The 27,491-nt window shown below is 39.8% G+C and overlaps 1 protein-coding gene across 2 annotated transcripts in view; it reads right to left on the minus strand.

Annotated features, from left to right (window-relative positions):
- tmem65 (transmembrane protein 65) overlaps positions 1–27,491 on the minus strand; it is a 44,729-nt gene that overhangs the window by 14,766 nt on the left and 2,472 nt on the right. The window contains exons 1-4 of one of the 2 annotated variants that reach the window (XR_005993046.1): positions 4,349–4,726; positions 3,657–3,701; positions 2,907–2,974; positions 1,602–1,656 (exon numbers count right to left, since the gene is read on the minus strand). Coding sequence is in view for 1 of the 2 variants with exons in the window: in XM_041808207.1 (XP_041664141.1) it covers positions 1,602–1,656; positions 2,907–2,974; positions 3,657–3,701 (168 nt within the window). In the remaining variant the exon portion in view is untranslated. Of the gene's footprint in view, positions 1–1,601; positions 1,657–2,906; positions 2,975–3,656; positions 3,702–4,348; positions 4,727–27,491 lie in introns of those variants that run through there. The other variant, XM_041808207.1, reaches the window with a different exon arrangement.

Genomic DNA, 27,491 nt, shown 5'->3' on the forward strand with positions numbered 1-27,491 from the left:
CTTTGATATTTCTTTTGATTAAAAAAGGAAGAACAAAACAAGAGAACATGTGTGATGTAGTATTCTTTTTTCACCTCACCTGTACTAAGTCACACAAAAAGGGTAAAAAAGAATGTTACAGTCCTAGTGTTCTGTTTTTTGATCTTCCTTTTTTGATTAGAAAAAAGAAAGATCAAATAACAGAACACTAGTGATGTACCATTCTTTTTTTCATAAAGCATGCACCTAGCTAAACAAATGGTATAAAAGAATGTTCTAGCCCCAGTGTTTCATTTTTGGATCTTCCTTTTTTAATCAGAACATGTCAGTATATTGGGACTGTAACCCTGCTTTTTTTCACAACACCTGCACCAAGTCACACAAATGGAGTAAAAAGAATGTTACAGCACCAATGTTCTGTCTTTGACCATCATTTTCGATCAGAACACATGCTCTCATCATGTTTTTAGAACCTGGACCTCTCATTTCAAATTAAAAGTCTGTTGTCATAAACTACACTGAGTTAAAATATGGTGACCGTCAACTAAACCAGCAGGAATGTGAGTGAGTCTCCTCTCCAGTAGTGAGCATCCCATTTTCATTTTCTCTCTGAGTTATAAAAAGATGAGAAATGAAGCGAGGAGTCTAAACAATACATCAAAGCTGCAGCCAGAGTCAGGAGGGGAGAGGGAAGGTGTGAAGGTTTTTACATTTCAAAGAACAGCGTCATGAAAACACTAAAACACTGTCAGCTCGATCAGCTCCATCACATTTACACCAAATGGACTCCATCTATGAATTATTCACAGTATGGAGGGATTCTCACAGTGATGCTGACAGAGTGGTAGTGGATGTGTTTATTCATGGTCATTTAAATCACAAACGTGCTGAGGATGAGTTTGTTTTGTCTCTGGAGTCGCTCTCAAAGCGACGCAGTTTCCTGGGGGATAAAAACAGCAGATGGACAGCTTTGCACCAACTTTCCTCCCAAGTCTAACTCCTCTGTGGTGATGGAGACTCTCAGAGACTCTGACACTCAGTGGATGTGACAGTTAAGAGCTTCTTCATGAAATCAGACCCGGCTCAAAGCTGCGAGTCTTCCCTGGTATGAAAAAATTAAATATAAAATGTGTAAACTCGGAGCATCTGTGAGGGATGGATGATGATGAAACAAATATAAAGCATGAGCCCGAGCAGAGCTATTGATCTAGGGCCCGTCTCCAGACTCTGATTTGCACTTTGCAGAGGAAATTGGAGCCAAGTATCCATGGAAACGGAATAATCTAGAGGCGGACAGAGGGAGGAAACGAGCTCGGTGGCTTTATGGTGTTCACAGCGTTCAGTTCTGTAATAAAGACCCAAAGTTAGAGTACGAACAGGAGCCAGCTGACAGCAGACCATGGTGCAATAAAGCTAGGGATGGGCCGATCTGATCCTGGTATCAGATTAGAAGTAGTGGTGGGCAGTAGACCAGTAGTACCGGCACTGGAGTAACTTCTGCAGACCCTGAAGTCTGTCAGGCTCTCCTACTTTTCCACAGCCCAGGCGAGCCGCACATTCCTTCATTTCAAACAATACTTATCATTTCTTTTGTCTTCATGTTAATTGTGAATTGTTCTTACCAGCCATGGTGGAGATGCCCAGAGTGACTCCTATAGAGAGCTCGATCTGAGTTCCCTGCAGAGAAAACAAACACAAAGTTAATCCAGGAAAAACAGATTTTAGTTCTTTAAAAGTATGTTACATTTTAATAAATCTTTGGCTGCTTTCAGGGACCAGGACCCAGATCAGAGTACACCTGGCCCCGAAGTTTAGTTCATTTAATCTGTGTGACCAAAAGCATGCTGTACACAAGCACTGTGCACATGTACACTTAAAGAGGAGGTCTTATGGAGTCATTATTGTTGCAAACCCAAATAGCGGCACTAAAAGTGAGTCTGCGCGCATACACAAGCTAAATAAACGCTGTATTCTCCTCATGGAGACTGCATAGGTTACCACCAGCAGAATCTCATCAACTCAGACCATTACAATCGTGTGCAGCTCCACATAGCACACGGAGGGTGTGGGGGTTAGAGTGGCGATCTTAATGGGTCACGGATCAGCTCTGTTTCTCCATTACCTCACTCACGAACAGTTTTAAAGTCTCCATGGCATCTTTGTGATCTTTTATAATTTCCAGTTTGGTATTTTTTTCTGTAAGGAGAGCTGCTCCTTCTGTCCGCACAATATTGATCCCGTGAGATTGATTTTTCTGTGATGAGAATCTTGTGGCGTTTCGATCTCACGAGGTCTCGTCACACCCCTACCTTTAAGCCATTTTGCTGCTTTTTGCAATTTTTGCCTGTTTTTTGCCAATTGTAGCCCATTTCAGCCTCTTCTCCCTGCCACTTATAACACATTTTTATTTTTTTTGCTTCTTCCTGTTTTTTTTTTTTTTTTTACCCAATTTCACTGCTTTTAATCCACTTTTGCCATTGTTTGGCCACTTTTTGCCCAAGTGTCCCACATTCTTCCATCAATTTCAACCTATTTTTGCTACTTTTAACCAGTCTTAACCCATTCTTGCCATTTTTTGCCCACTTTTGTCACACTGTTTTTGAACTTAAACCCATTTTTGCGGCCTTGACTGTAACATTATTTAAAGGGTCTATTTTGTATCGGTATGAATATGGTGTGCCTTGAGATTAGGGCCAAACCTTAGGTGTACCTTGGGCAAAAAAGGTTGAAAATCACTGCACTAGAGGGCTCTGATACAGAACAATGTTTCTGATGTGAAAGAACACCAGCAGAAGAGAGGGGAGAGGGAGAAATCCTGCTCTGGTACAGTATGGAAACATCCTGCCCCATCTGAAAACTCTGTCTTCCTGACAGAGAGAATAATCCAGTCAGATTAAACTTTCTTCTGAGTAAATGAGTTTACTCACAGCTGCGATCATGATGGCGTTATCCAGGAAACCAAAACCAATGAAGGGGAGTGCGTTATGGAACAACACTGAACAAACAGAGAGAAGAGTTAGTGAGTACTGCTGGATTATCACAGAATTTCTTCTTTTGTTCTGCATGCAGAGGATAAATTCAGCTGGTAATGCAGTTTTATAATTAAGTGACTAATCTTTCCATTTTGGCTGGATGTTTAATGAGCTCTCTAAAGTACAGGAGGCTGTATGCTCTCAATCTGAAAAAGGGCATTAACGAAAGCCAAATTTAATGGAAGTTACAGATTTCTGTAATTGTTTTTCAAATTAAAATCCACATAAAATAATTTAGTAATAATCTTAGCACCAGTGATAACTGCCTGATTTACTGAAGTCTGCCCAGCTCTGCTCTTTGCCTAACTAACTTCTGAGTTGAGTTTCTTTTTGCTCAGGCAGCAGAGAGACATGATGAAGAGACTCAGTAACTGATCTGAAGCCCTCTCTGATGTTCACGCTTCAAAGAACTAAATTATTTCTGATGAAACTATGGACCACAAAAATCAACAAGGATAAGGACAGGAACACAAACACATGAAAGGATCTGATTTATGATATTAAAAAAGTAGAAACTATTTAAGACAAGAATCATCACATTTTTAAACCGCTGACACCATAAAAATGATGCATACTCTTCATAATGTGATGTCTTCCTTTAAAAACTGAGCAAAAGTGTGTGTTAAGCCTGATTCAATCTCTCACCATATCTGATCTGAGCTGCAGTCGGCGGCGAGGGCTCCACCGTCTCTGTGGGGAAAAAACATCACACAAACATCAGAGGTCCATTCAGCTACTGTTTAAATCTGCAAAGACACGACATTTACACTGCACTCATTATTAAATATTCATCTTTTATCCTCAGTTATTTACACCCAAATCAGCCTGAACAGCACGTTATTTCTGAAAGCAGCAATATGAACAGATTTAGTTTGGTGTGCTCCCACTGAAGGTCTCGAAGGCTTTATTTTTCACCCAACAGTTTGGTCTGAAAATTTGTTTCCACTGTCAAAAGTTTAACAATAAAAATGTGAGATAAACATTGAAATCGTGAGTTTAAAATGCCAAAATATGAGATTGAATTTCAAATTCATGAGTTCTAAAAGTCAAAATATGAAGTAACATTAAAACTCATGAGATTTAAAGTAAAAAAAAATGAGATAAAAGTCAAAGTTAGGAGTTGAAAAGGGCCAAAACATGATATAAAAGTCAAAATCATGACTTCAAAAGGTCAAACATAGGATTCAGAATGTAAAATTATGAATCTAACAGTTAAAAATATGAGAGAAAAAGTCAAAGTTAGTTAAGAGTATGAAAGCAAGAGTCCCGTCAGGTTTACATGCACAGATCAGGGTGGGTTAGGTGAATGTTAGGGGTGTCTGTTAAGTCAAACTGGCCTGGATAGTAGCATTCATTTTTCTGTTTTACTCCTGTTTTCATCATTTCCTCTGTTAAAAACAGCCATGATGCAAAAATGATGCCACCCAGCCCAAATGAGTGTCCTTTGAAAAGGGACGGGGATGTTTTCCCTCCAGAGAAATACGTCCAAGCTAAGATGTTCAAAATGAGTTCAAACTGGGAAAAAACAGAACGAGATCCAGTCAGTAGGTCAGAGCGTCTACACCACCCTGTAGGGACAGTAGAAGTCTGGATGTTTCCATAATGAAAACCACAGCTGTGGGTTGAGTCAAGGCCAGGTGTCCGTATTAAAGATGGAGTCATTTCAGCTCCTGTTTGATCTTCAGTCACAGTCGAATCAGTGGGAGATGAGAGGAGAGGCTAGAGACGGGGGACAGCCAGTGACTGAAGGGAAGTGGGTCAGTGGAGCAGAGTTCATCCTTACAGTTAATTATAGAAGATTTTTAACTTTGCTGCACATGCTCTGCAAGCTTTACATTTACCACCAATGACACGGAGAAATAGAGAAATATTTGGTGTACGCGTGTCTGCACAAGGAACATGACTAAGGTTTCAAACAAACAGGAAGCAGCTCAGTGGAGAGAATCACACCTCTCTGACCGAGCGTCACCTTGGAAAGGTCACGGTTTATTTTAGGACAAGGGAGTGGACTGATCCTCAAACATAGGCTGGCCTGACAAGGATATGTCCGTGAAAACCCCCCTGACTTTAATGAGACCATAAGGCAGGATTTATGAGGTCTACCACTAAACAAGGAGATCAGAATCACAGCTGATTGGCTCCTTTTCAAACACAAAACAAGCAAGAAACAACTGTTCAATGTTCTGATCAGTCCTAACCCAGTGGTTCTTCAACCTTTTCTGCAGGCCTTTCTTTGGCAGATGAAAATAGAGAAGAAGAAAGAAACCCTCACCCACTGCCAGTACCACCCACTTTCCAAATTTTTCCAACATTTTTATGCAATTTAGACCATGCTCTTTCTTTTTGGTTAAAAATATTCCAATAGATCATGAAATTTTCTGCTTTAAGACGACCGAAAGTTTAAATAAAGGGGTTTTTGATCATTGTGAAACAGTCTGGTATATGAGGATAGAACATCTAAAACCACAACACATGGAAAAGTTGCCAGTGTTTTTGCACACTTTCAACAGTTCAGATTAGTTTTCTTTCAGTTATTAAACCAATAAATTACCAAATATTTTGGTGTCTAGAACTTCAACAAGGTTCAGTATTTGCATTGTATTTAAATTGTAAAGGTTGTTTGCAGTCATGTGATCCAGAATGTCCATTGGGGGTCAGGAAGTGGGGGACAGCCAAAAGGAATGAACAGCAATGGAGAAAAGTTAGTACTTTACAGCTCTAAATGGATGCGCACACTGAATTTATCATCAGAACATTTCTTTATATGTACATGAGTACGGTCCCTTCTCTGTACAAAACCACAGTTTAACTGATTGACCTGGCATGTAGCAACCTTGCAAAGCAGATGGATACGCCTGTTTCCTTGTTTTTCACCGGTGTATCCATCTTGCAAAGCTCTCGTCTGAAACCGTTGGGCCCGGTTAGAAAGTGACAGGACCAATCAGTGACAACTGGCAGTACTTTCAGGGGCTGCAGAGTCGTGATGTTAGCAAGCAACAACAAGAGGCCAGTGCAGTTATGGCGGAAGAGCTTAGCATGGATGCTGCTAAAGCGCCAGTTTTATCAGAACTTGATGACATTTCTTCGTTTAAAGAAGAACAAAGAACAGCAGTGAGTTGTTTTCTTTTCAAAAACAACAAAATTCGTGTGCTGACGTGTCTACAGTCGCCATGGTTTACGTTATTCCTCTGTAGCTGCGAACGCCCACCTCAGTCGCAGCACATCCCGTGTTTTGTTGCTCTGATTGGCCCACAAAGATGTGACAGATGGAACGTTCATCCAATCACACTCCAAGTTTTTTTCAAATCCTCTGCCTTTTCCCAAACGCTTAGAATTGAAGGTTGTCCAGATGGATGTGTCAAACAAATCCATCTGGCATGTCAGGTTAGGCATGTAGGGGATCAATATCAGAAATACTCAGCCCTGCAGACCTCCTAGTGTTGTCTATCAAGATGAAGGGGGACCAGAGTCTTAGAGGAGTTAAGTACTGAGCTAAGAGGCTAGCTAAGCCACTTTAACATTTTAAAAAATCCTTATTAGTGGCGCATTCACACCAGAGCTGTTTGGTCTGGTTTAAATGAACTCTGGTCTGTGGTAGGAAAACACGAACTCTGGTGCGGCCCAAACAAGCGGACTCTGGTCCACTTGAAAACGGGGGTCTCGGTCCGCTTCCAAACAAACCCTGGTGCAGGTCGTTTGAGGTGTGAAAGCACAGCGGACCAACTTGTGAACCCAAGGCAGGAAGTGGCATAAAGCGTCATGATATACAGATTTACATGTGATTTAATATACTCAAATACATGTCGGTAACTCGCTTGGCATCAGTGTAGCCATGGCAACACGTTCTAGTCAGTGCTGATTAACGTTTTAAGTCATTATCGGCCTACACTGATATACTGCCGATAATATTGTTCATCCCCAGCAACACTGTTGCAGTTTCCATTCCAAAACGGACCAATCCCTCGTACTATCAGGTGTGTAAACGATCTTAGTCACAAACATGCTTTAAATGTAAACGGTCCTGTACTATCAACAGAATAAACCCTGCAGGGTGAGACACTGAGCAATGATGTGGCGTTCATGAAAGCGCCTGTTCTATTAAACGGCTCTTTAATGTGAATCACTACAGCTAGTTCCTGTTTAAGTGCCAGTTTCCTTTCCTCCATCCTTTGTCCTTACCTAATCCACATTTAAAAAGCCAAACTGGTACCAGATGAAAAAAAAAAAACAGCTCTACTGGATCTGGATCTCTAAAAAGAGATGAAATGAGAGAGACTGGACAGACATCAGCTGAGGAAACACGGGTATGATCAGAGTTTAATGACCTACACCAGGACAGAACTGGACTGAACCAAACTGGACTGTTTTGTGGAAACAGACCATACAGGAGTGTTGCATCACACCACTCCAGGCTTTAGAAGCTTTTCAACCTATTTTTCCTAAATATTTCACTAATGTTGGGACACGAAGTATTTAAGATGAAGAATGTTTTTATTTTCACACTCAGAACATTTGGCATGGTCGTTAACAGCTCATGACATCTACAAAGAACTTACAAAGAACACAAACCCAAAGAACAGCAACTAAAAGAACAGCTGTAGTCGCTCATTTTACCCTGAAAAGTTATTTAAAAAGCAGATGGACTTTCTTCTTTATCCAACTTAACATCACTGCTGTATAAAAGTCCCGTCCCTCCTCTCCCAGCTCCTCTTCCTCCATGAAAATAAAACCTGGTTCTTCTACGTTCCTCTTTTAGCTGCTCTAACCACAACTCTCCAAATCAAAGCTCTGTCAGATCTGTGTGGTTTGATTCACACCAGGATCTGACGCTCCCTTCCTCCTTTCTGCTTCCTGATTGAAACCACAATAAGCTCAGGTTTCCATGGCAACAAATTCTGGTCCACTCAGTGAGTATCATAGCAACAGCACCCATTCATGAAGTAACATGAAGACTTAAAGGATATTTCAGCTAAAATTAAAACATTAGAATCTTTGCTCATGTTTGAAAGTAGCAGGACACTTGAGGAGTAAATCTCCAGTTTGATCACTAAAGGATATAGCGATTCTTTTCACAACAACACCATACTGGAGTCAATTCAGGAGCCTGCTGTTGATATCAGATCATATGAAGTTCGAGAAAAAATTTTCTGTCAGTTTTATTGCTGAAAAGTTCTGTGTTTAAAGAAAAAAATATTTTTAGAAAAGAACACTGACGTGTGCTGTCTGTACCTTTTTAAGTTGCTTTTTTAGTTACTGTATGAATTTAAGGAACACCAAACAACTTTAAATGACTTTAAATAACTCCAGACAGCACACAATTTAGACTTTTTAGTACTTTTAAAAGCCTTAATTTCTGCTAAATTGATTTATCAACTTTTAATACTTTTTAAGATGCTGAAGAATCCCTGAAACTCCTTAAAGTTTCTTGAAATTTTCAGGATGTGAATGAGCACAAATGACTGAATCACCACCGAATGACTGCCACTATGAAACTCAGATCCTCATCACTCTCTGGCTTCATCCTGTTGAACTGTAATTATGATGCAGACGACGTTTGGGAGAAGAGTGAAAAACAAACACATGTATATGTGGTTGAGATTGAAGCAGATCTAAAGGTCTTTTCTGTCTGATGGTATCCACTGAATCACAATGAGGATGTTTTAATTCTGCTTCACTGAGAGGATGCTGAATATAAATGTTAAATAATGATTCATTCTGCTGATGTTCTGACTACAACAGAAACTGATGAATCTCTGTCTCTGCTCACAAACCTCTCTGGTGTTTTATTAATGAACGATCATTTGATCTGACTTTATGTTGATTTAATCTGCCAGTACACTTTCACAGCTACAGAACGGCTTAATCTCTGAGTAACAATATTTTAATAACAATCACTGATGTTTTTTTCTATTATAAAGACGCCTTTTGTTCTGAAGAAGGACGACTCATGATGAGGTTGAGTAAAATCAGAACTCTGATCCAGGTGTGTGCTAACGAGCCCATATCACATTAATGTAAAATACACTATATTGCCAAAAGTATTCACTCACCCATCCAAATAATGTAAATCAGGTGTTCCAATCACTTCCATGGCCACAGGTGTATCAAATCAAGCACCTAGGCATGCAGACTGTTTCTACAAACATCTGTGAAAGAATGGCTCGCTCTCAGAAGCTCAGAGAATTCCAGCGTGGTACTGTGATAGGATGCTACCTGCGCAACAAGTCTAGTGGTGAAATTTCCTCTCTCCTAAATATTCCACAATCAACCATCAGTGGTATTATAACAAAGTGGAGGCCATTGGGAACGACAGCAACTCAGCCGTGAAGTGGTAGGCCACGTAAAATGACAGAGCGGGTTCAGCGGATGCTGAGGTCATAGTGTGCAGAGGTCGCCAACTTTCTGCAGAGTCAATGGCTACAGACCTCCAAACTTCATGTGGCCTTCAGATTAGCTCAAGAACAGTGGTAGAGAGCTTCATGGAATGGGTTTCCATGGTTACAGCTGCATCCAATCCATACATCACCAAGTGCAATGCAAAACGTCGGATACAGTGGTGTAAAGCATGCCGCCACTGGACTCTAGAGCAGTGGAGACGCCTTCTCTGGAGTGACCAATCGAACTTCTCCATCTGGCAATCTGATGGACCAGTCTGGGTTTGGTGGTTGCCAGGAGAACGGTACTTGTCTGACTGCATTGTGCCAAGTGTAAAGTTTGGTGGAGGGGGGATTATGGTGTGGTCTTGTTTTTCAGGAGCTGGGCTTGGCCCCTTAGTTCCAGTGAAAGGAACTCTGAATGCTTCAGCATACCAAGAGATTCTGGACAATTCCATGCTCCCAACTTTGTGGGAACAGTTTGGGGATGGCTCCTTCCTGTTCCAACATGACTGTGCACCAGTGCACAAAGCAAGGTCCATAAAGACATGGATGAGAGAGTTTGGTGTGGATCAACTTGACTGGCCTGCACAGAGTCCTGACCTCAACCCCATAGAACACCTTTGGGATGAATTAGAGCGGAGATTGAGAGCCAGGCCTTCTCATCCAACATCAGTGTGTGACCTCACAAATGTACTTTTGGAAGAATGGTCAGAAATTCCCATAAACACACTCCTAAAGCTTGTGGAAAGCTTTCCCAGAAGAGTTGAAGCTGTTATAGCTGCAAAGGGTGGACCAATGTCATATTAAACCCTATGGATTAAGAATGGGATGTCATTGAAGTTCATATGTGAGTCAAGGCAGGTGAATATTTTTGGCAATATAGTGTATCTTTAACGATGAACTGAATGCCTGTTGTACATCCTTCAGTGTGACTAATGCGCATTGTAAAACAATAAGTCATTCACACTGGAAAAAAGAACCACACTTTGGGGCCAAATGTGCTCAGAACCAGGTCAGGGTTCCTGATGTGAAACCAGCTTTAGAGAAAGTTCTGGTGAATCATCTCAAGTTTGATTCCTTCCAATTAGGGCTGTCAATATTTATCTACAGTCCCATTTGAATTTCATTCATTATTTTTACAGATTTTGAATTATATTTGAATATTTATGCACATTTTTAATATGTATGTAAAACATTCAGTAGCTTGAATCACCGTGTAGTTACACATTTGTCCACTAGAGGACCCTCCAATATTACATTACAGAGTGCAATGAAGAAATAATGAGCTAAAAGCAAAAGTAGATAATGTTAATTTTTATCTGCTTTTTTAGCCACCTGCACCATTTAGAGGCCTTTCACAAGTGTTTTGGTACTGACAGTCAACTTTAATTTAAATAAACAGGTTTGAAATTAAATGTCAAACAAAAATAGATTAAACTGCGCCGCTTATGGCGGTGATGATATCATGTTTATAATGAACAAAACATTAAAAAAAAATTGGTACTATCTTGTTCCTACATATTTCCACCTAAAAACACAAGGCGATCCACAATTCTGAATCAAGATCAGGGTGTTTTTATTTCACTATCGTCCCATCCGTGGAGAAAACCCTCCCCCCTGGCTGAGATGCGCGGGATGCACAGGTAACAGTGTGCCAGCCAGGACAGGAGAGGATACCTGGACAGGAACGTTTTCCACGATGACAGCGGGCTACTGGTGGGCAGCGTGGTTTTACTCTCGTACATTAGCATCTTTTGATGTAGCAAAGCCTCACTTACCAAATCACCGCCAGCCTGTGCACCGCCCTGGCGATAAAAATCCCCAGTGGCAGCCATTGGCGCCTCTTGTGTTTTCATGGGAAACTTTATTGTTCATCATGTCACGTGTCATGTGACAAAACATTTGGTTCTTACATCTACATATAGGTGAAGTAGAGGCCAAGGAGAGAGGGGAGAGACTCGTGAACGATCATAAACAGCAAAAATATTTTAAAAAACACGTTCGAATAGTAACTTCAGCTTTCGAGTATTAATGAGTTTTTAAATATTCAAATTATATTCAAAGCACGAAAATTGCTCCAACAGCCTTACTTCCAATCATCAAATTTCATCACATATTGCAGAGTTTCCTCTTTTTAGTCAGGACCATGTTGGGCACTAAAGTTAAAAATAGTCTGGACAGAAACTACCGATGCCTGGTATTTCCTCCCTCCTCAGCTGAAATCCTCTGCTGTTCTGCCAACGTTCGTTTTCCCAGCTCTGAACTTTAGAGAAGATTTCTGATAGTAAAGAGCTAACAATCACATATTTTAAGAGGTCCAAAAAAGGAAGAAAGTACACCAAACTTTACGTTACTCTCCCTGCAGTGATGAAAACCTCCATCAATGTAAAGTTTGGATCGTTTCAGCCTCAGAGGGAGGGATGGAGTCCATGTTCGACTTTTTATCTCAAACAAAGAAGAGTATTAATCTAAATCAGGCTGCAGAAAACACACGGTCACGCTGAGGGAATAACCCATTTTCACACTTTTAGATTTTGACTTTCTAATGACTGCGGTGTGAGTACAAACACCAAGACTCCTGGGAAATGGAGTCCAGGAATAGGTCTGACTGACACAGCCAAAAATTAACATCAGTGAAACAGAAACAGCAGAACTGGAGTCAGACCAGGAAAAGTTCTTCCTCTCTGTGGGTTTCACAATGCTGCGGATCTGTGGTTTCACATCAGGGACCATGGGACCCAGATCAGAGAAACCTCACACTAAAGTCTGGTTCATTTAGCATACTGGGGGAATACAAAGGAATTCAGGGACCACACTTTTAAAGAAGTAAAGATGATCAAAAACATAAATATGTGGTCAATAAATTATCAAAACATCATTTAAAGCCAGACTCAACAATTAAATATTCATTTAATTAATTCAATATTCATTCATTTAAACCTTAAAATTCAACAAAAAGGCTAGACTTAGAGGTTAAATGTGATAAATAATAAAACAATAAATCAGAATTAAAAAACCTTCAACTTAACAAGAAAACACTAATAGGAGCAGTTTCTTGATGTGATAGGTCAAAGGTCAACGTCACTGTGACTTTAATCTTATAGTACAAGATTTCAACACTGCATAGAGGGCTTTTGTGCCCTGAAGAATTCTTGATTAATTAAATTCACAAACAAGGGATAAACATTAACTTTGACATTTGACCTCTAAAGTTTTGGTGTTTTGCTGCGTTCGATTGTACTCGGAACTCGGATAAATCCGACCTCCGAATCGGAAAAGTGCAATAGGACGGCCCTTGAGCTAGGGACTCCGACTCGGGATTTCGGGTAGGACCCAAGCAGCCCGAGTCAGTTGGAATGACGTAGCAAAATGGCGTCGCACACCGTGAGAGTAGCTTTCTCCTCAACTTTTACTTTAATGAGTCGTCTAATTTAGCATTTGTGTTACTACAGTACAGGCCTCTGCACAGCTCGCTTTGATGCCCGTGTAAGTACAGTGATGCATGTAGGATTCCCCTCGCTGGTGCGTTCAAGTCATGTTTACAGCATATGACGTTTCTCTCTCTCCCTCAAGAAGCTAATATATTTCCCCAACAGTAATTTTTGATCCTCGAAAAACATCAGAACATACATCAGCTTACTGCGGCCAGCCATGTTTTCTGAGCTTATGCAATGAAATGCATTTACCTCGGAAGTCGGAATTTCCGACCCGGATTTTTCCAAGTTCCGAGTACAATCGAACGCAGCATAAATTTGTGCAAAGTTTAAAAAAAAATTTCCTCTAAGCATTCTTGATTGGTCATTTGCATTTTTAGATGAACCAACCAATAACAAACAGGTAGAGGATGACCAGTCATGCTAGTTCGGCCTGTTGTTGCCATGCTGTTCTCTAGGGGGGGTTTGGCTTTGACCTCTCTAAGTCCCAACATTCTATCACATACACACACATGGGAAAACACACTGGCGCTGCCTGACGCACGTTCAACAATCGTCCAATGACTTTATATGAAAGAACTGACGACGTTACATCCGTTAGAGCTGGAGGTTTTAGCCTGTGCACCAGCTGGACTTCTGTTTGAGTCAGGGATGGGTGTAACTTTAATAAGTCTGTCTTAACCAACGGAGTCTGAACGGGAAACACACAGTGATGTCCATAAAACGAAGGAAACATGAATGAAGCACACTTTGTTAACAGATTTATCCATGAACAGGCATGGAGATGAGAGACAGAGTCATCTGTGATTGGACTATAACCTGTAAGCTAACATGGACAGTTAGATAGACAGGCTTTGTTTTAGCAGATGAGCTCTGTTTTAATAACAGACTAATATCCTTTAAAGACACCAGGATATGTGAAACAGAGCTGACCCAGCCCTGCAGGTGCTGATTCTCTGATTGGGTGCCAACTTTTCTGCTTCAGTAGCATGTGTTAAAGTCATCCATTCAAAGAGAACAGTGATGTAGTGTTCAGTAAATAAATGTGTAAGGAACTGAGAAACTCAGAGGAGCAGCAGAAGCACGAGTGGTGTTTTATATCCTGTGAGAAACACGTTAATATTTATGCACACCGGGTAAGAGGAAGTGTTACTAGATGCTAGTTTGACTAAAGTTAGAACAGGAGGGAGGTGTGTTTCTTGGCAACCCTAAACTCTTGTTCACGTGAATGTGCACGATAAGACCGGGCACAGATACTATCTTTCTATGTTGTGCTTGGTGCACATGGCACAAGATAAGCTTGAAAGTTCATAGCTACATCTGAAACCCACAGCACAGAGGCATAAGAATGTAGAGGGTACTTTAAAAAGCAGACCATAAAGTGGGTTTTATATCATTAGGTCCTAACAATTTAATGGTGATGTATTTGTTATTAAATGTGATTACATTCAGGATAACTGTTGAACCCAGTCTTAACTAGGGGAGCACCGATCTTTAAAAAGCCTGACCTGCCGATTTCGCTTTTGGCCGATACCGATTTTTTTATAACTGACAGCATACACCTTCAATGTTCCAATCTTATTTTATTAAAAAACATTGAACAATACCCATGAAACAATATCAACTCGTTTTAACTGCATGAGGTAGATCTCTCAAACATAAATGAAAGGTTTTAGAGCATTGCTGTCCAAGCTACTAAATTATATCAGTTCCTTTAGTCTTTCATTTTTCACGTTTTAGTAGGTAGAGGTAGATAAGATCTGTGGATAAGATCGGTTTCATATGTAAGTACTGGCCGATCACCGATCCCCCAAAATTAAGGAAATTGGTGCCGATAGATTGGTGCACCCCCAGTCTTAACCCTTACTTACTTAGTTCTGCCAGTTTCTTTTGTCTAGAGCAGTGATCCTCAACGCTCTGGAGCCAAATGTGGCTCTCTTGTGATGATTTGTGGCTCTTTTATGTCTTAATTTGAAACATTATTCCCCCAGAAAACTGTTAAAAGGAAAATCTGACCCCAGAAATTATCCATTGCAAGTCACATGAATCAGTTTGTTTCCCATGCTTACACAGTAGGCTTTAATTGTCGGACTTGATAGTCAACCTCTATTTTTTTGTCTATTTCCATTGCCCTTACTTGCAATTTTTTGCTCCTTTAATTCCATTTTTACTGCTTTTAGCCCATTTCTTGCCACTTCCTGCCCATTAAAGCAGACTTTTGCAATTAAATGCAACGTTTTGCCCATTTTCCCAACCTTTTTTTCAGATTTTTGTCACTTTAGTCACTTTATGCCCTTTTTTGCCACTTTTTCTCCCAATGGTTGCTGCTATTGGACAATTTTTGCTACCTTTAACCTATTTTAGTTGCCACTTTTCACCACTTAAGTTGTGGCTCTTACAAATGCATTTTTCAACAATCTGGCTCTTTGGTTGAGCAGGGTTGAGTAACACTGGTCTAGAGGTAGGATGTCTGATTCTTGCTGAATGGAGGAGTAGGCTGTAGGGTCAGGGCCACAGACAAAGACAACATTTTTCAGTGTGTTTTGATTCTTTATATTTTCAGCAAGCATTTCAAAAATTATGTCCTGTATTGTAAATAAATGATTTAAACTGTCGTCCCATTTCACAGCAGGTTCCCCTCTACACCTCTAACTCTGTTTAAAAGGATGATGAGGGGTAGGGGTAAAAGTTAGAAATGGGATTGAGCCTTTGTTTCTATTTTGGGGGAAACTGTTTAAAGCTCAAAGTCTATCAGTCTCAGCTCTCTCTCTGTTTCCTCTTCCTGTCGATCATCATTTCTCTCTGTAATTGTCAGCTAAAGAAGATCTCACTGCATGAGGCTCCATTTCCAGCCCAGTCGTAGGCGATATCATGCTGCTGTCTATCTGTCGGCCTCACTCTCAGCTCTGTAAGGAGGTAGATGAAGATCTGGAGTGAGGGTCTAAATTTAAGTGTCAATCAAAGCGAACGTTTTCGTTTAATCTCGACTGAAGCTTCAGGCGCTGCTGAGCCTCCTTCTGCACAGATCGTTCATGTGTCTGTGGTCTCAGAGGAAATAACGGCTTCATTCCCAGCTCTCCTCATCCTCACCTCCACCCCACCACACACAGAGAGATAGACAGCTTTCAGAGGAATGTTATAAAACTGAAGAGGATTCATTTGAGATACTCTGACAGATAAACGTCTGATTTTATATCAGGAGACTGAACACAGCCTCCTACATCAGTATTAAAGATTTCAGTGAGGCTATAAAAGCATTTAACTGTTAGGTTTAACAACTTTATAATCACTATTGGATCAGCTTTCTGCCTGGTGATTCAAAATGACAAAAACAGTGCATCACCCACTTTGGCCGTCTTACACTTCTATTTTCCAAGAAAAGTTTGATTTACCAGTTTATCATTCTGGTACCATGACATCCCTAGAGACATCCCTGTTTTAATACTACTCTCTTTGTTGACTTCAGCTCTTTGTTCATAATTTAATCAGCACAAACAGCTGAATGAATAAATCAGTGAAAACTATTAAACTGATAAAAATCATCTTCATGAAGCTCCAGATTTAGTCTGAAATGAGGCGATTGTAATGAAAAAACAAACATTCACGGGCTGTTTGCACCACAGAGGGAAGCTCTCTCTAATTACCTCCCTGAAGGTTTTTATTATTTGTTGAATTAATTATCAGTCTCCTATTGTTGGATGGAAACACAACAAACCAGGACAGAAAGGGAAACCTTCAGCACAAAGTAGAGAAAAATCTACTGCCTAAACAACCAAACTGTCTTCTGAAATTACTGAACAATATGAGGTTTACGCAGATTCATAGTGCTCGTTTATTTCCATCCATCATCCGTTTACTTCCTCTTATCTGGTCCACCAAAACCTCCCTCTTTTAAACTACGTTTTCCAGCTCTTCCTGTGGGATCCAAAGGTGTTTTCAGGCCAGAGAAGGAACATACAACGCCCCCAGTCTTCTCCCAGTTATACACACCAAGAAGAAATCCATTATTAGAACATATAACTACCGATGGTCTTTCACTTCTGATGTCCTCTTTTAATACGTACAAAACATTCCATCCTTGCCTTTGGAAATGTCAACCTTCAATGCCTATAAAACATTTCTTCCTTGCCTTTAAAGATTATGTCCATTTTTTCCTCAGTTTTGTTTATTGATTTTGTACCATACATAGTAATGCAATGGGTTTAAGATTCCTAAACAGGGCTTGTAGGAGGGACCTCCTTTTTAAGATTACTGTTTATGAAGGCTGAAGCGATGGTCGGGTCCTTATACATGTGTGTGGTGCCGTCTGGCAGAGGTATTTTTAGGACCGCTGGAAAAGGAAAGCAAACTTCACACCAGGACAGGCATGTAGTTCGCGCTTCACTCCTCCAAATGCAACTCTCTTCTTCGAGACGGTAGTGGTGCAGTCCGGAAAAATGGAAAGCCTCTTACCCTGGAAGCTTTGCGGGCGGGTTCACTGGCTAAACACTGACTCTTGTTCCGTTTGTGGAAGAAGTGAACCCTGATGATAAACGGATGAGGGGGGTCTCCGCCCCGGGGTTTGGCACATAGGGCACGATGGGCTCTGTCGAGCAGAGGTTCCTCATCCAGGTTCAGGAGATCCTTAAATAGCTGGCTGACAAATTCTGTGGGGCGCTGACCTTCTGATCCTCGGGGAGCCCCAGTAATCGGAGGTTATTCCTTTGTGATCTCCCTTCCAGATCCTCACATTTGTCAGTTACTTTATCTCCGCTTTAAGCACACTTTGGGGGGCTTTCACACCTCAAAGTCCGGACCAAGGTCCATGTTTTTGATACATTATATACATTTGGTTCGGTCTGTTTGGGTTTCACACTGTCATTATTGCAACCAGACTAACGGACTTTACATGATGAACCTACATGATATCGTCATCAACTACGTGGTTTGCGTGTCTCTGTAGTTTACATTGATTGGTCATTTGGCGGGCATCTGACGTCAACACGTTCAATAACGCGAGTCTTGAATGTTGTAAACAATGAATGAAATCGTCATTCCTACCATCATATTATTGTTGATTTTCTACTACCAAAAGCGACAACTTGAAGAGCTGTACATGAGGCTGGTCTGAGTTCATCGTATGAGTTTTATCATTAGACGACAACTTTATCGTCGTCGACAGAAAAGGAGAAGAAAGTACGCAATCCTGCGAGCCACTACAACACCGACTCGGGAGAGAAGGTATGTGCTGTAAAATTCTTAAAAAGATGAGCCGTCAATAATGAGGTATAACCTTATCTACAATTTTATGAATTTTTCCATGCTTGGACAATCTCCATTTAACATAATAACAGACACTTCTACTCGCGTAACGTAAAGCAGCTACCGTTAGCCCACCCTGTCCAGGCTGCTGGTTAATTTCAGTCCGTGAGATTGCTGTGGGCTCTTCCGCGGTTCATTTTGTTATGGTGAAGGATTTCCTTTGCTGGTAGTCATGTCGTAATTTCCTGTCATTGATACGAAGGTCCAAACCTTTCAATATAATGCTTTCACACTGGGCATGAACCGGACCATGGTTCCGTTTGGTCAGGACTGAGACCACCTCTTTTGGTCGGACCAAGGTCTGGCTGTTTGGTCCGGACCACGGTCCAAACAGCCCAACGGTCCAAACCTCTCCACCTATCATTTCGGAAAAGTCCGAAAGTCCGGACCAAACGGCGTAGGTGTGAAAGCCCCCTTACAGATGAATCAAGTGAGGTAAGCTGGTCGCTGTGATCACTCGTCGCCTGCTCCAACTCTCAGCTAACCTCTCCGTTCTCATTTACTTTCTGCAGAAATGGCTCAGAGACACTTTTTAGCTCCATACGTATTGACTGGATTTCAGCTCTTAAGTTAGTAGCCAGTGTGTCAGTCTTGTCGCAGATGTCCCCTTTCAGAGTGTCCAACATTGACTGAAAAGCCTGTAGCTCAAAGTTGTCAGCCATATTAGTCCCAGCGGCTACTTTAAGCGGCGAGGACTGTTGAGTCAGTTGGGAAGCTATGCTGCAGTCTGTTCGAATGGTGTCGATTTTGGATTTAGCCCAAGACACAGTCGAGAAAAAGTCCAGAAAAGTCCAAAAAAAGTGTCTCGACTTAACAGCTTTACCCAAAATAAGGTGTGCAGTGTCCAAAATAATTGATTAGAGATTATTTATACATGAAAATCATCACGTAGCAACAGAGCGCTAGAAAGCACGTCTTACATGCTTGGTGTCCACCCCCCCCCCCAAGATTATGTCCTTTTTTAATACCTACAAAACATTCCATTCTTGCCTTTAGAAATGTCATCCTTTCAAGCTTCCAAAACATTCCAGACTTGCCTTTGATCATGTCATCCTTTGAAGCTTGTAATATATTCCATCCTTGCCTTCAAAGATGATGCCATCTGTTAATGTCTATAAAACATTTCAAACTTGGCCCCCTTGAAGCTTATAAACATTCCATCTTTTTCCTTTGCAGCTGTCATATATCAATTTATTTTAAACATTCCATCCATGCTATAGATGATGACATCCTTTGAAGATTGTATAACATTCCATCTCTGCCATTCAAGATCTTATCCTTTAAAGCTTATAAAACATTCCATCCTTGCCTTTTACATAAAGTTCAGTCTAAGACCCTAGTTGACATTCCAATCTATCCAGTAGCTCACAGGATTTATCAGCTAAATGGTATATTACTATTCTTTGAAAGTATGTTTATGACAACATGGGGGAGAAAAGCAGTTAAAGAGGCACTGCCTGCCTCTTAGCTGGTGGCTAATTGGCCTCCATTCAGGCCCTATCCACACGGGGGGACAAAAACAACATACTGCCGTTTTGTTTTGGAAAAGTTTTCTGTAAAGACGGAGTTGTTTCAGGAATCACTGAAACGACTGAAAATGCTGTAGTGCATATGCCAAGCCTGTAAGTGGCGCTGTAACGCTGCCACGGAAATGCACCAAAGTAGAACAAGGAGATCACAGAAAACTGACACAAACTTTCCTCTAGTTGTCCTTCTGGTTGTTCTCCTCGATGGATTTAAGAACATATGGTTTATGCGTTTCGTGGTGGTGGTAAAGGAGCATCAGATTTTACTGTAAAAGCCATAACAAGCTCAGTGGCTTCTGCAGCACGAACACAACCCCGTAGTCCGCCATTAATGTTTTGGTCAGACCGCGCAGGCGTCGTAAGAGAGCTACACTGTGTGTGACGTAATCATTTCAAGAAAGATGCGGATAGCCGTCCACATGAAGACGAAACAGTAGTTGTTTACGGATTTATGCACTCTAGGACCCGTTTTCAAAAAGTATCGTTTACAGTCACCTGAAACGCCGTTTCCGTGTGGATGAAATGCAGATCTGACAAAAAACTTTTGCATATATATCTGAATTCGTTTCCGTGTGGACAGGGCATCATTCTTAACATCATGTCGGGATACCAAGCCACGGTGAGAGAGCCACAGAGACGATGTATGGGCTGAGATTCTGTTCTCAGTGTATCGTTGTGTAAACAGGGCCAAGGCTATGGATCAGAAACAGAATCAGAGAAATGTGGAGGTTTTTTGTTCATGTTTGTAGAATTAAACCCAGACACAGAGCTGTCTTCTCTCTGCTACTTACGCTGATGTAGCAGAAGTTAGTCGACCACTGGGTGATCCAAACACGTCATTTCTGAAAGGTCTTGTTTTAAATTTCAAACCCCAAATGCTGATGTTTCAGAGGAGTAATGACAGATAATCCAGTTGAAAGGATTTTAGCTCATTCATTAACAGGACAGAGGCAGAGCTTCATCCCGCTCTCTGCTCTTCAGCCAAACTGAACAGTATCGGCATCTAACCAAGTACAGGACCAGTTCTCCAGTAAGTGAAGCGATGCTCTTTATAAATGGGTTTAACATTAAAGGCAGCTGCTCTCCTGTCAAATGGACACATAATTAACTGCAGATTCACACCATTACAGCTCAGTTTAATTGGACTCAGTGGAATATTCTGACCGGCTATGCTAAGATGAAGACCTATGAATAACAATCTCACACCATTAACAACAGAGAAACGCTAAAAAACGGAGGAAACTGAGGAACAGAGGAGCAGAAGGTTCAATGCTAACTACGTCATACTCGTGCATTTTTATTTTTCTGAACGACCTGCAGAGCACACAGTGACAATAACAAACTTTATGATGGTTCTTCCTGCACCGAGCAGTTTAGACTAAAATGACTCACATTTAAATTCCCTTTAAATACTTCAATAATAATCCTGATGACCCCATGACTCTAGCGCTGCAGTGTAACTAATAACAAAGGCTTCAGCGAGATGCTTAAAGAGTGTGTAATACCCAAACATTAGTTTGCTTTATTTTATTCTTTTGTTTAAGTAGGGAATATTCCCATTAAGATACAAAAAGGATGCATTAAACTCAATCACAGCAGGGGCTGGATTCTGAATTTAGGTCTAACATGAGAGCCTAACAGAGTCAACATTTAACCACAAGCTGTCATTTGCACCAGTAAAAATTGGGAAAAACTACCTGAGCACTGATGATAAATGGTTTTCAGATGTAAAAAAGTTAAAATTACAAGTTTGACAGCTCAAAATCTGAGCTGAAAGTCAAACTTATTAGTTCAAAAGGTCAAAACACAAAATTCAAAGTCAAAATAATGATTTTAAAGGGCAAATATATGGGACAGAATGTCAAAGTTGGGAGTTTCAAGGATGAAAATATTACATAAAATTCAAAATCATGAGTTTAAAGGTTAAAAACATGAGTTAAAATTTTGAATTATGAGTCTAAAAGGTCAAAATGTACAATTAAAAGTCAAAGTTAGGAGTTAAAAAGGTCAAAGAGTGGGATCAAATTTGAAATAGTGAGTTGAAAAGGTCAAAATATGACTTTAAATTTACAACTGTGAATTTAAAAGGTTGAATTTAGATGTAAAAAGTCAAAATTGTGAATTTAAAAGGTTGAATTTTGATGTAAAAAGTCAAAATTGTGAATTTAAAAGGTTGAATCTTGATGTATAAAGTCAAAATTGTGAATTTAAAAGGTCAAATCTGAAATATAAAGTCAATAAATTTGATTGTGAGATGCAAAACTGAAAATATGACATGAAAACAAATTGAGTTCTTTCCCACATTTGTGACTTTTTATCTAAATACTTTTAATCTTTACTATTACCCCTTTCAACAGTTAAGTTCACATTTTTTTACTGTAGTAAATCTGCAGACCTCATACCAGTGGGTCAGTTACGATAGAAATATGATATGATCTTGTGGGCCGGGCACAACAGCACCACGGTACCACGGCACCATGTTTTAGTACCACGGTACTAAAACATGGTACTCAGGAGTACTGACGGAATTCATTTAGTACCTATACAAGTACTGAATCCTGTACCCATCCTAGCTACAGCTAAGTTAAATCAATGATAAACACATCAGCAGCTCCACACACCTCAGCAGGAGAGAAATGAAACTTAAAACTACAGATACAGTAACAAAATAGTGAACACAGAGAGATTAAATAAATCATTTCCTGTTATACTCAGACATGAGGTCAGTTTGCCATCACAGGTTTGGTTTACAGGGGAGGAGGGCTTGCAGAAAAACATACCATGATATAAATTTAAAGCCACATCCCCCAGCCCTACTTTATAGTGACGTAGTAAAATCATCCCATCCCTAGTTAAAAGAAGACTTTCAGAGTGTAGCAGAGTGTTTGCTCTTCCTGTAGAGAAGATCTTTGGCAAGGCACAGACACCAGCTGGCAGACGGCTCTTCAGCAGCCGGACGCCACTCAGTTAGAGCGTTAACTCATTGATTAAACCCATTAGTGACAGTTTGTATGGCCGACTGGCAGAATCGGTGTCAGAAATCAGAGTCAGTCACACTCGGTCCGTTTACAGCTGAGCAGGAATTGAACTGGCCAGCTGAGAGTGATAAAACACAGCAGATGACACCGGAGCACACCGAACGGTGAAGCAGTCACCATCTCAGACATGTTTCTACTTTTCCTCTGCAACCATTCCTCACAGAAATAACTAAGATGTAAACATTAAGCCTGGTTTACACTTCTGTGTTGAATCCATTATCATCACTGCAGTTCACAGTCCTATTGCCTTATTTCCTGCATGTTTGTGTTCAGGACACTGTGGTGATTGAAACCATGTTGGAGCTAATTAATACTTATTACCAGTTATTGATAAGATGAAAAGAGAGGAGACATCAGCCAAGGCAGAGAACAAGAGGGTTTTTGAGGAAATTTCACACCTCATGTTTTCAGATGTCGGTGAGATTGGACTTGTTAGGTGATGTGCTGATAACTGTCTGAATGAGCTAAAGAGGCAGGGCTTGGTCAATGAAAGGAGGGAAGTTAACATCAGCTCAGTCTTTACTCTAACACCCTAGTTGATCCAGTGAGGATCAGTGTTTGTATTTAAATGAGTGGATCATACACATGGAGTATTAATGAGTCTGTAGCTCAGCTCTGTCTGTCTGCCTCACCAAGCTGAAAATGTTTCTCTAAGAAAAAGCTTTGTGCAATGGCGATAGCTCATTAGTAGTAAAGTACAAAGGGAGCTGTGAGCTGCAGCCATACGCTTATTAGTGAGAATATTCAGAGCCAAATTCATAGTTTAATGAAAGCTGTACTGTCGTTTTATTTACACACACAGAGCTAAGACAACGGAACTGTCTGAAAGCAGCTAAAACAGACATTCATTGACATGTTCTACTACAGCCTGTTTGTCAACTAACTTTATTTTTCTTGTTTTGATTATAAAGGTTGTCTATATCAGTATTCATGAACTTCCTTAGCTCAGATCTTAATGCCACAGCAGTGCTTGACCTACTGTTCATTTGGGATGGCGACCCCTCACCTCTCTAAATATAAGGCTCAACAGAGGGTGAAAGGGAGGGATAGGTCAAAGATGGGCGATCTACACCAACAATTAATGAGTAAGAGAGAGACAGAAGAGAGGAGCACAGGACGGTCTCAATGAGCTAGTCTCATCAGTGCAGGAGTATGGTCACACATCCTTAAGAAGATGTCTGACCTTTTCTTGGGTTAAGGTGAGTCCCAGTCCCTCACCGGTGAACCCCTCTCTCCCAATAACAGAGAATGCCATCCAGATTCACTGTGAAAACTAGCAGACCTTAAATTGGGAATCAGATGCCCCTCTAGAGTCCTGACTTCTGGCATGAACTCATAAATTGAAAAGGGATGCATAAAATAGAATATTGCCACTATGAGAAGATTTAAAGATCATTTAAGAAGCTACTAATATTTATGCCAGTATATAGCTGATACAGACTGATACATACAGCTGATATAGACTGATATTTACAGCTGATATAGACTGATATTTACAGCTGATATAGACTAATATTTACAGCTGATATAGACTGATATTTACAGCTGATATAGACTGATATTTACAGCTGATATAGACTGATATTTACAGCCAATACAGACTGATATTTACAACTGATATAGACTGATATATACAGCTGATACAGACTGATATATACAGCTGATATAGACTGATATTTACAACTGATATAGACTGATACTTACTGCTGATATAGACTAATATTTACAGCTGAAATAGACTAATATTTACAACTGATAAAGACTGATATTTACAGCTGATACAGACTGATATTTACAGCCAATACAGACTGATATTTACAACTGATATAGACTGATATATACAGCTGATACAGACTGATATATACAGCTGATATAGACTGATATTTACAACTGATATAGACTGATATTTACAGCTGATATAGGCTGATATATACAGCTGATATAGACTGATATATACAGCTGATACAGACTGATATTTACAACTGATATAGACTGATACATACAGCTGATACAGACTGATATATACAGCTGATATAGACTGATATTTACAACTGATATAGACTGATATTTACAGCTGATATAGACTGATATTTACAGCTGATATAGGCTGATACATACAGCTGATATAGACTGATATTTACCGCTGATATAGACTGATATTTACAGCTGATATAGGCTGATATATACAGCTGATACAGACTGATATTTACAGCTGATATAGACTGATATTTACAACTGATATAGACTGATACTTACTGCTGATATAGACTAATATTTACAGCTGAAATAGACTAATATTTACAACTGATAAAGACTGATATATACAGCTGATAAAGACTGATATTTACAGCTGATACAGACTGATATTTACAACTGATACAGACTGATACATACAGCTGATATAGACTGATATTTACAGCTGATATAGACTGATATTTACAGCTGATATAGGCTGATATATACAGCTGATACAGACTGATATATACAGCTGATATAGACTGATATTTACAACTGATATAGGCTGATTTTTTAGCTGATATAGACTGATGTCTGCAGCTGATATAGACTGATATTGACAGCTGATATAGACTGATATTTACAGCTGATATAGACTGATATTTACAGATGAAACAGACGAACATTTACAGCTGATACAGACTGATATTTATAGCTGATATAGACTGATATTTACAGCTGATATAGACTGATATATACAGCTGATAGACTGATATTTACAACTGATATAGACTGATATTTACAGCTGATATAGGCTGATATATACAGCTGATATAGACTGATATATACAGCTGATATAGACTGATATTTACAGCTGATATAGACTGATATTTACAGCTGATATAGGCTGATATATACAGCTGATACAGACTGATATATACAGCTGATATAGACTGATATTTACAACTAATATAGACTGATATTTACAGCTGATATAGGCTGATATATACAGCTGATACAGACTGATATATACAGCTGATATAGACTGATATTTACAACTGATACAGACTGATATTTACAGCTGATATAGGCTGATATATACAGCTGATATAGACTGATATATACAGCTGATATAGACTGATATTTACAACTGATATAGACTGATACTTACTGCTGATATAGACTAATATTTACAGCTGAAATAGACTAATATTTACAACTGATAAAGACTGATATATACAGCTGATACAGACTGATATTTACAACTGATATAGACTGATATTTACAGCTGATATAGGCTGATATATACAGCTGATACAGACTGATATTTACAGCTGATACAGACTTATATTTACAACTGATATAGACTGATATTTACAGCTGATATAGGCTGATATATACAGCTGATACAGACTGATATTTACAGCTGATACAGACTTATATTTACAACTGATACAGACTGATTTTTACAGCTGACATAGACTGATTTTTTAGCTGATATAGACTGATGTCTGCAGCTGATACAGACTGATATTTATAGCTGATATAGACTGATATTTACAGCTGATATAGACTGATATTTACAGCTGATATAGACTGATATTTACAGCTGATATAGACTGATAGTTACAGCTGAAACAGATGAAAATTTACAGCTGATACAGACTGATATTTATAGCTGATATTGACTGAAACATACAGCTGATATAGACTGATATTTACAGCTGATATAGACTGATTTTTACAGCTGATATAGACTGATATTTACAGCTGATATAGACTGATATTTACAGCTGATATAGACTGATTTTTACAGCTGATATAGACTGATATTTACAGCTGATATAGACTGATTTTTACAGCTGATAAATCAGACTTTTTATGTTAAAAATCAGCTGAAACTGTCCTTTCTGTGGTCTTCTATTTTTTAAAGTCAGACAAGATATGTAAACTGGTGTCTGGGCAGTCATCTTTAAATGTAAATATTCTGATGGATATTGGTTTGTGCTTTATATATTTTAATTTGTTTAATCAACTACTTCAGTTTTCATTCTTTTTAACCCTTTACTTCCATACTGTACAGACCACAGACCACACATTCCTACAGAACAGCTGTTTCACAATCCTCTCTGTAGAGAAATGTTTGTCTGACTGGGCGTGGACACCATGCTGGTTGTCAGCACATTTTTTTCTCATTCATTCGCGCCTTTGTCCTGTAATGTTTAGGCAAAGAAATGCAGAAAGTTCTTTTCTTTATCAGCCTCAGTCTTATCAAAACTCTGTAGCATAGTTAACAAAGGAATTATCAGACACAAAAATGATCAATTTGGTGAAAACTGTCTCATAAACCAAGTTACATAAGAGTGAGGGAAACACGTCAGGTTCATGGTGTTTATGAGACTTACACAACAACAAAAAAACCCAGTGTGTGTGTGTCTGCTTTATCTGACAGAGGAGAGGAAGAGTCAGCATGGAGCTGATACAACAGAGGACAGTGAATGCACCACGAGACACAGAGGACAGTGAACGCACCCTGAGAGAATATAGACCTGTTCCCATATTTACTCAGTCTGAAACAGCAGGTGGCCGTGTACATGTAGCTGGTTTACAACCCCAACAAGGAGGAGAGAGAAGAAGAAGCTACGTTGGCAACCACTGGGGTCATGACCTGAGCAAAGATTGTTTTTGTTTTAACCCGGCAAAAAGTCCATCCTGCAGCCATGGATCATTTAAAATCACTTTTTAAGATGCCAGCAACTTCGCTCTTCGTATCTGCACATCTACTACAGCTCAGAGGATTAAATGGGCTCGCGCTGCGCAGCTACAGCGGTTTCTGAGGTGACAGGAG

Source organism: Cheilinus undulatus, linkage group 16 (assembly GCF_018320785.1).
Source record: "Cheilinus undulatus linkage group 16, ASM1832078v1, whole genome shotgun sequence".
NCBI classification, from domain to species: Eukaryota; Metazoa; Chordata; class Actinopteri; order Labriformes; family Labridae; genus Cheilinus; species Cheilinus undulatus.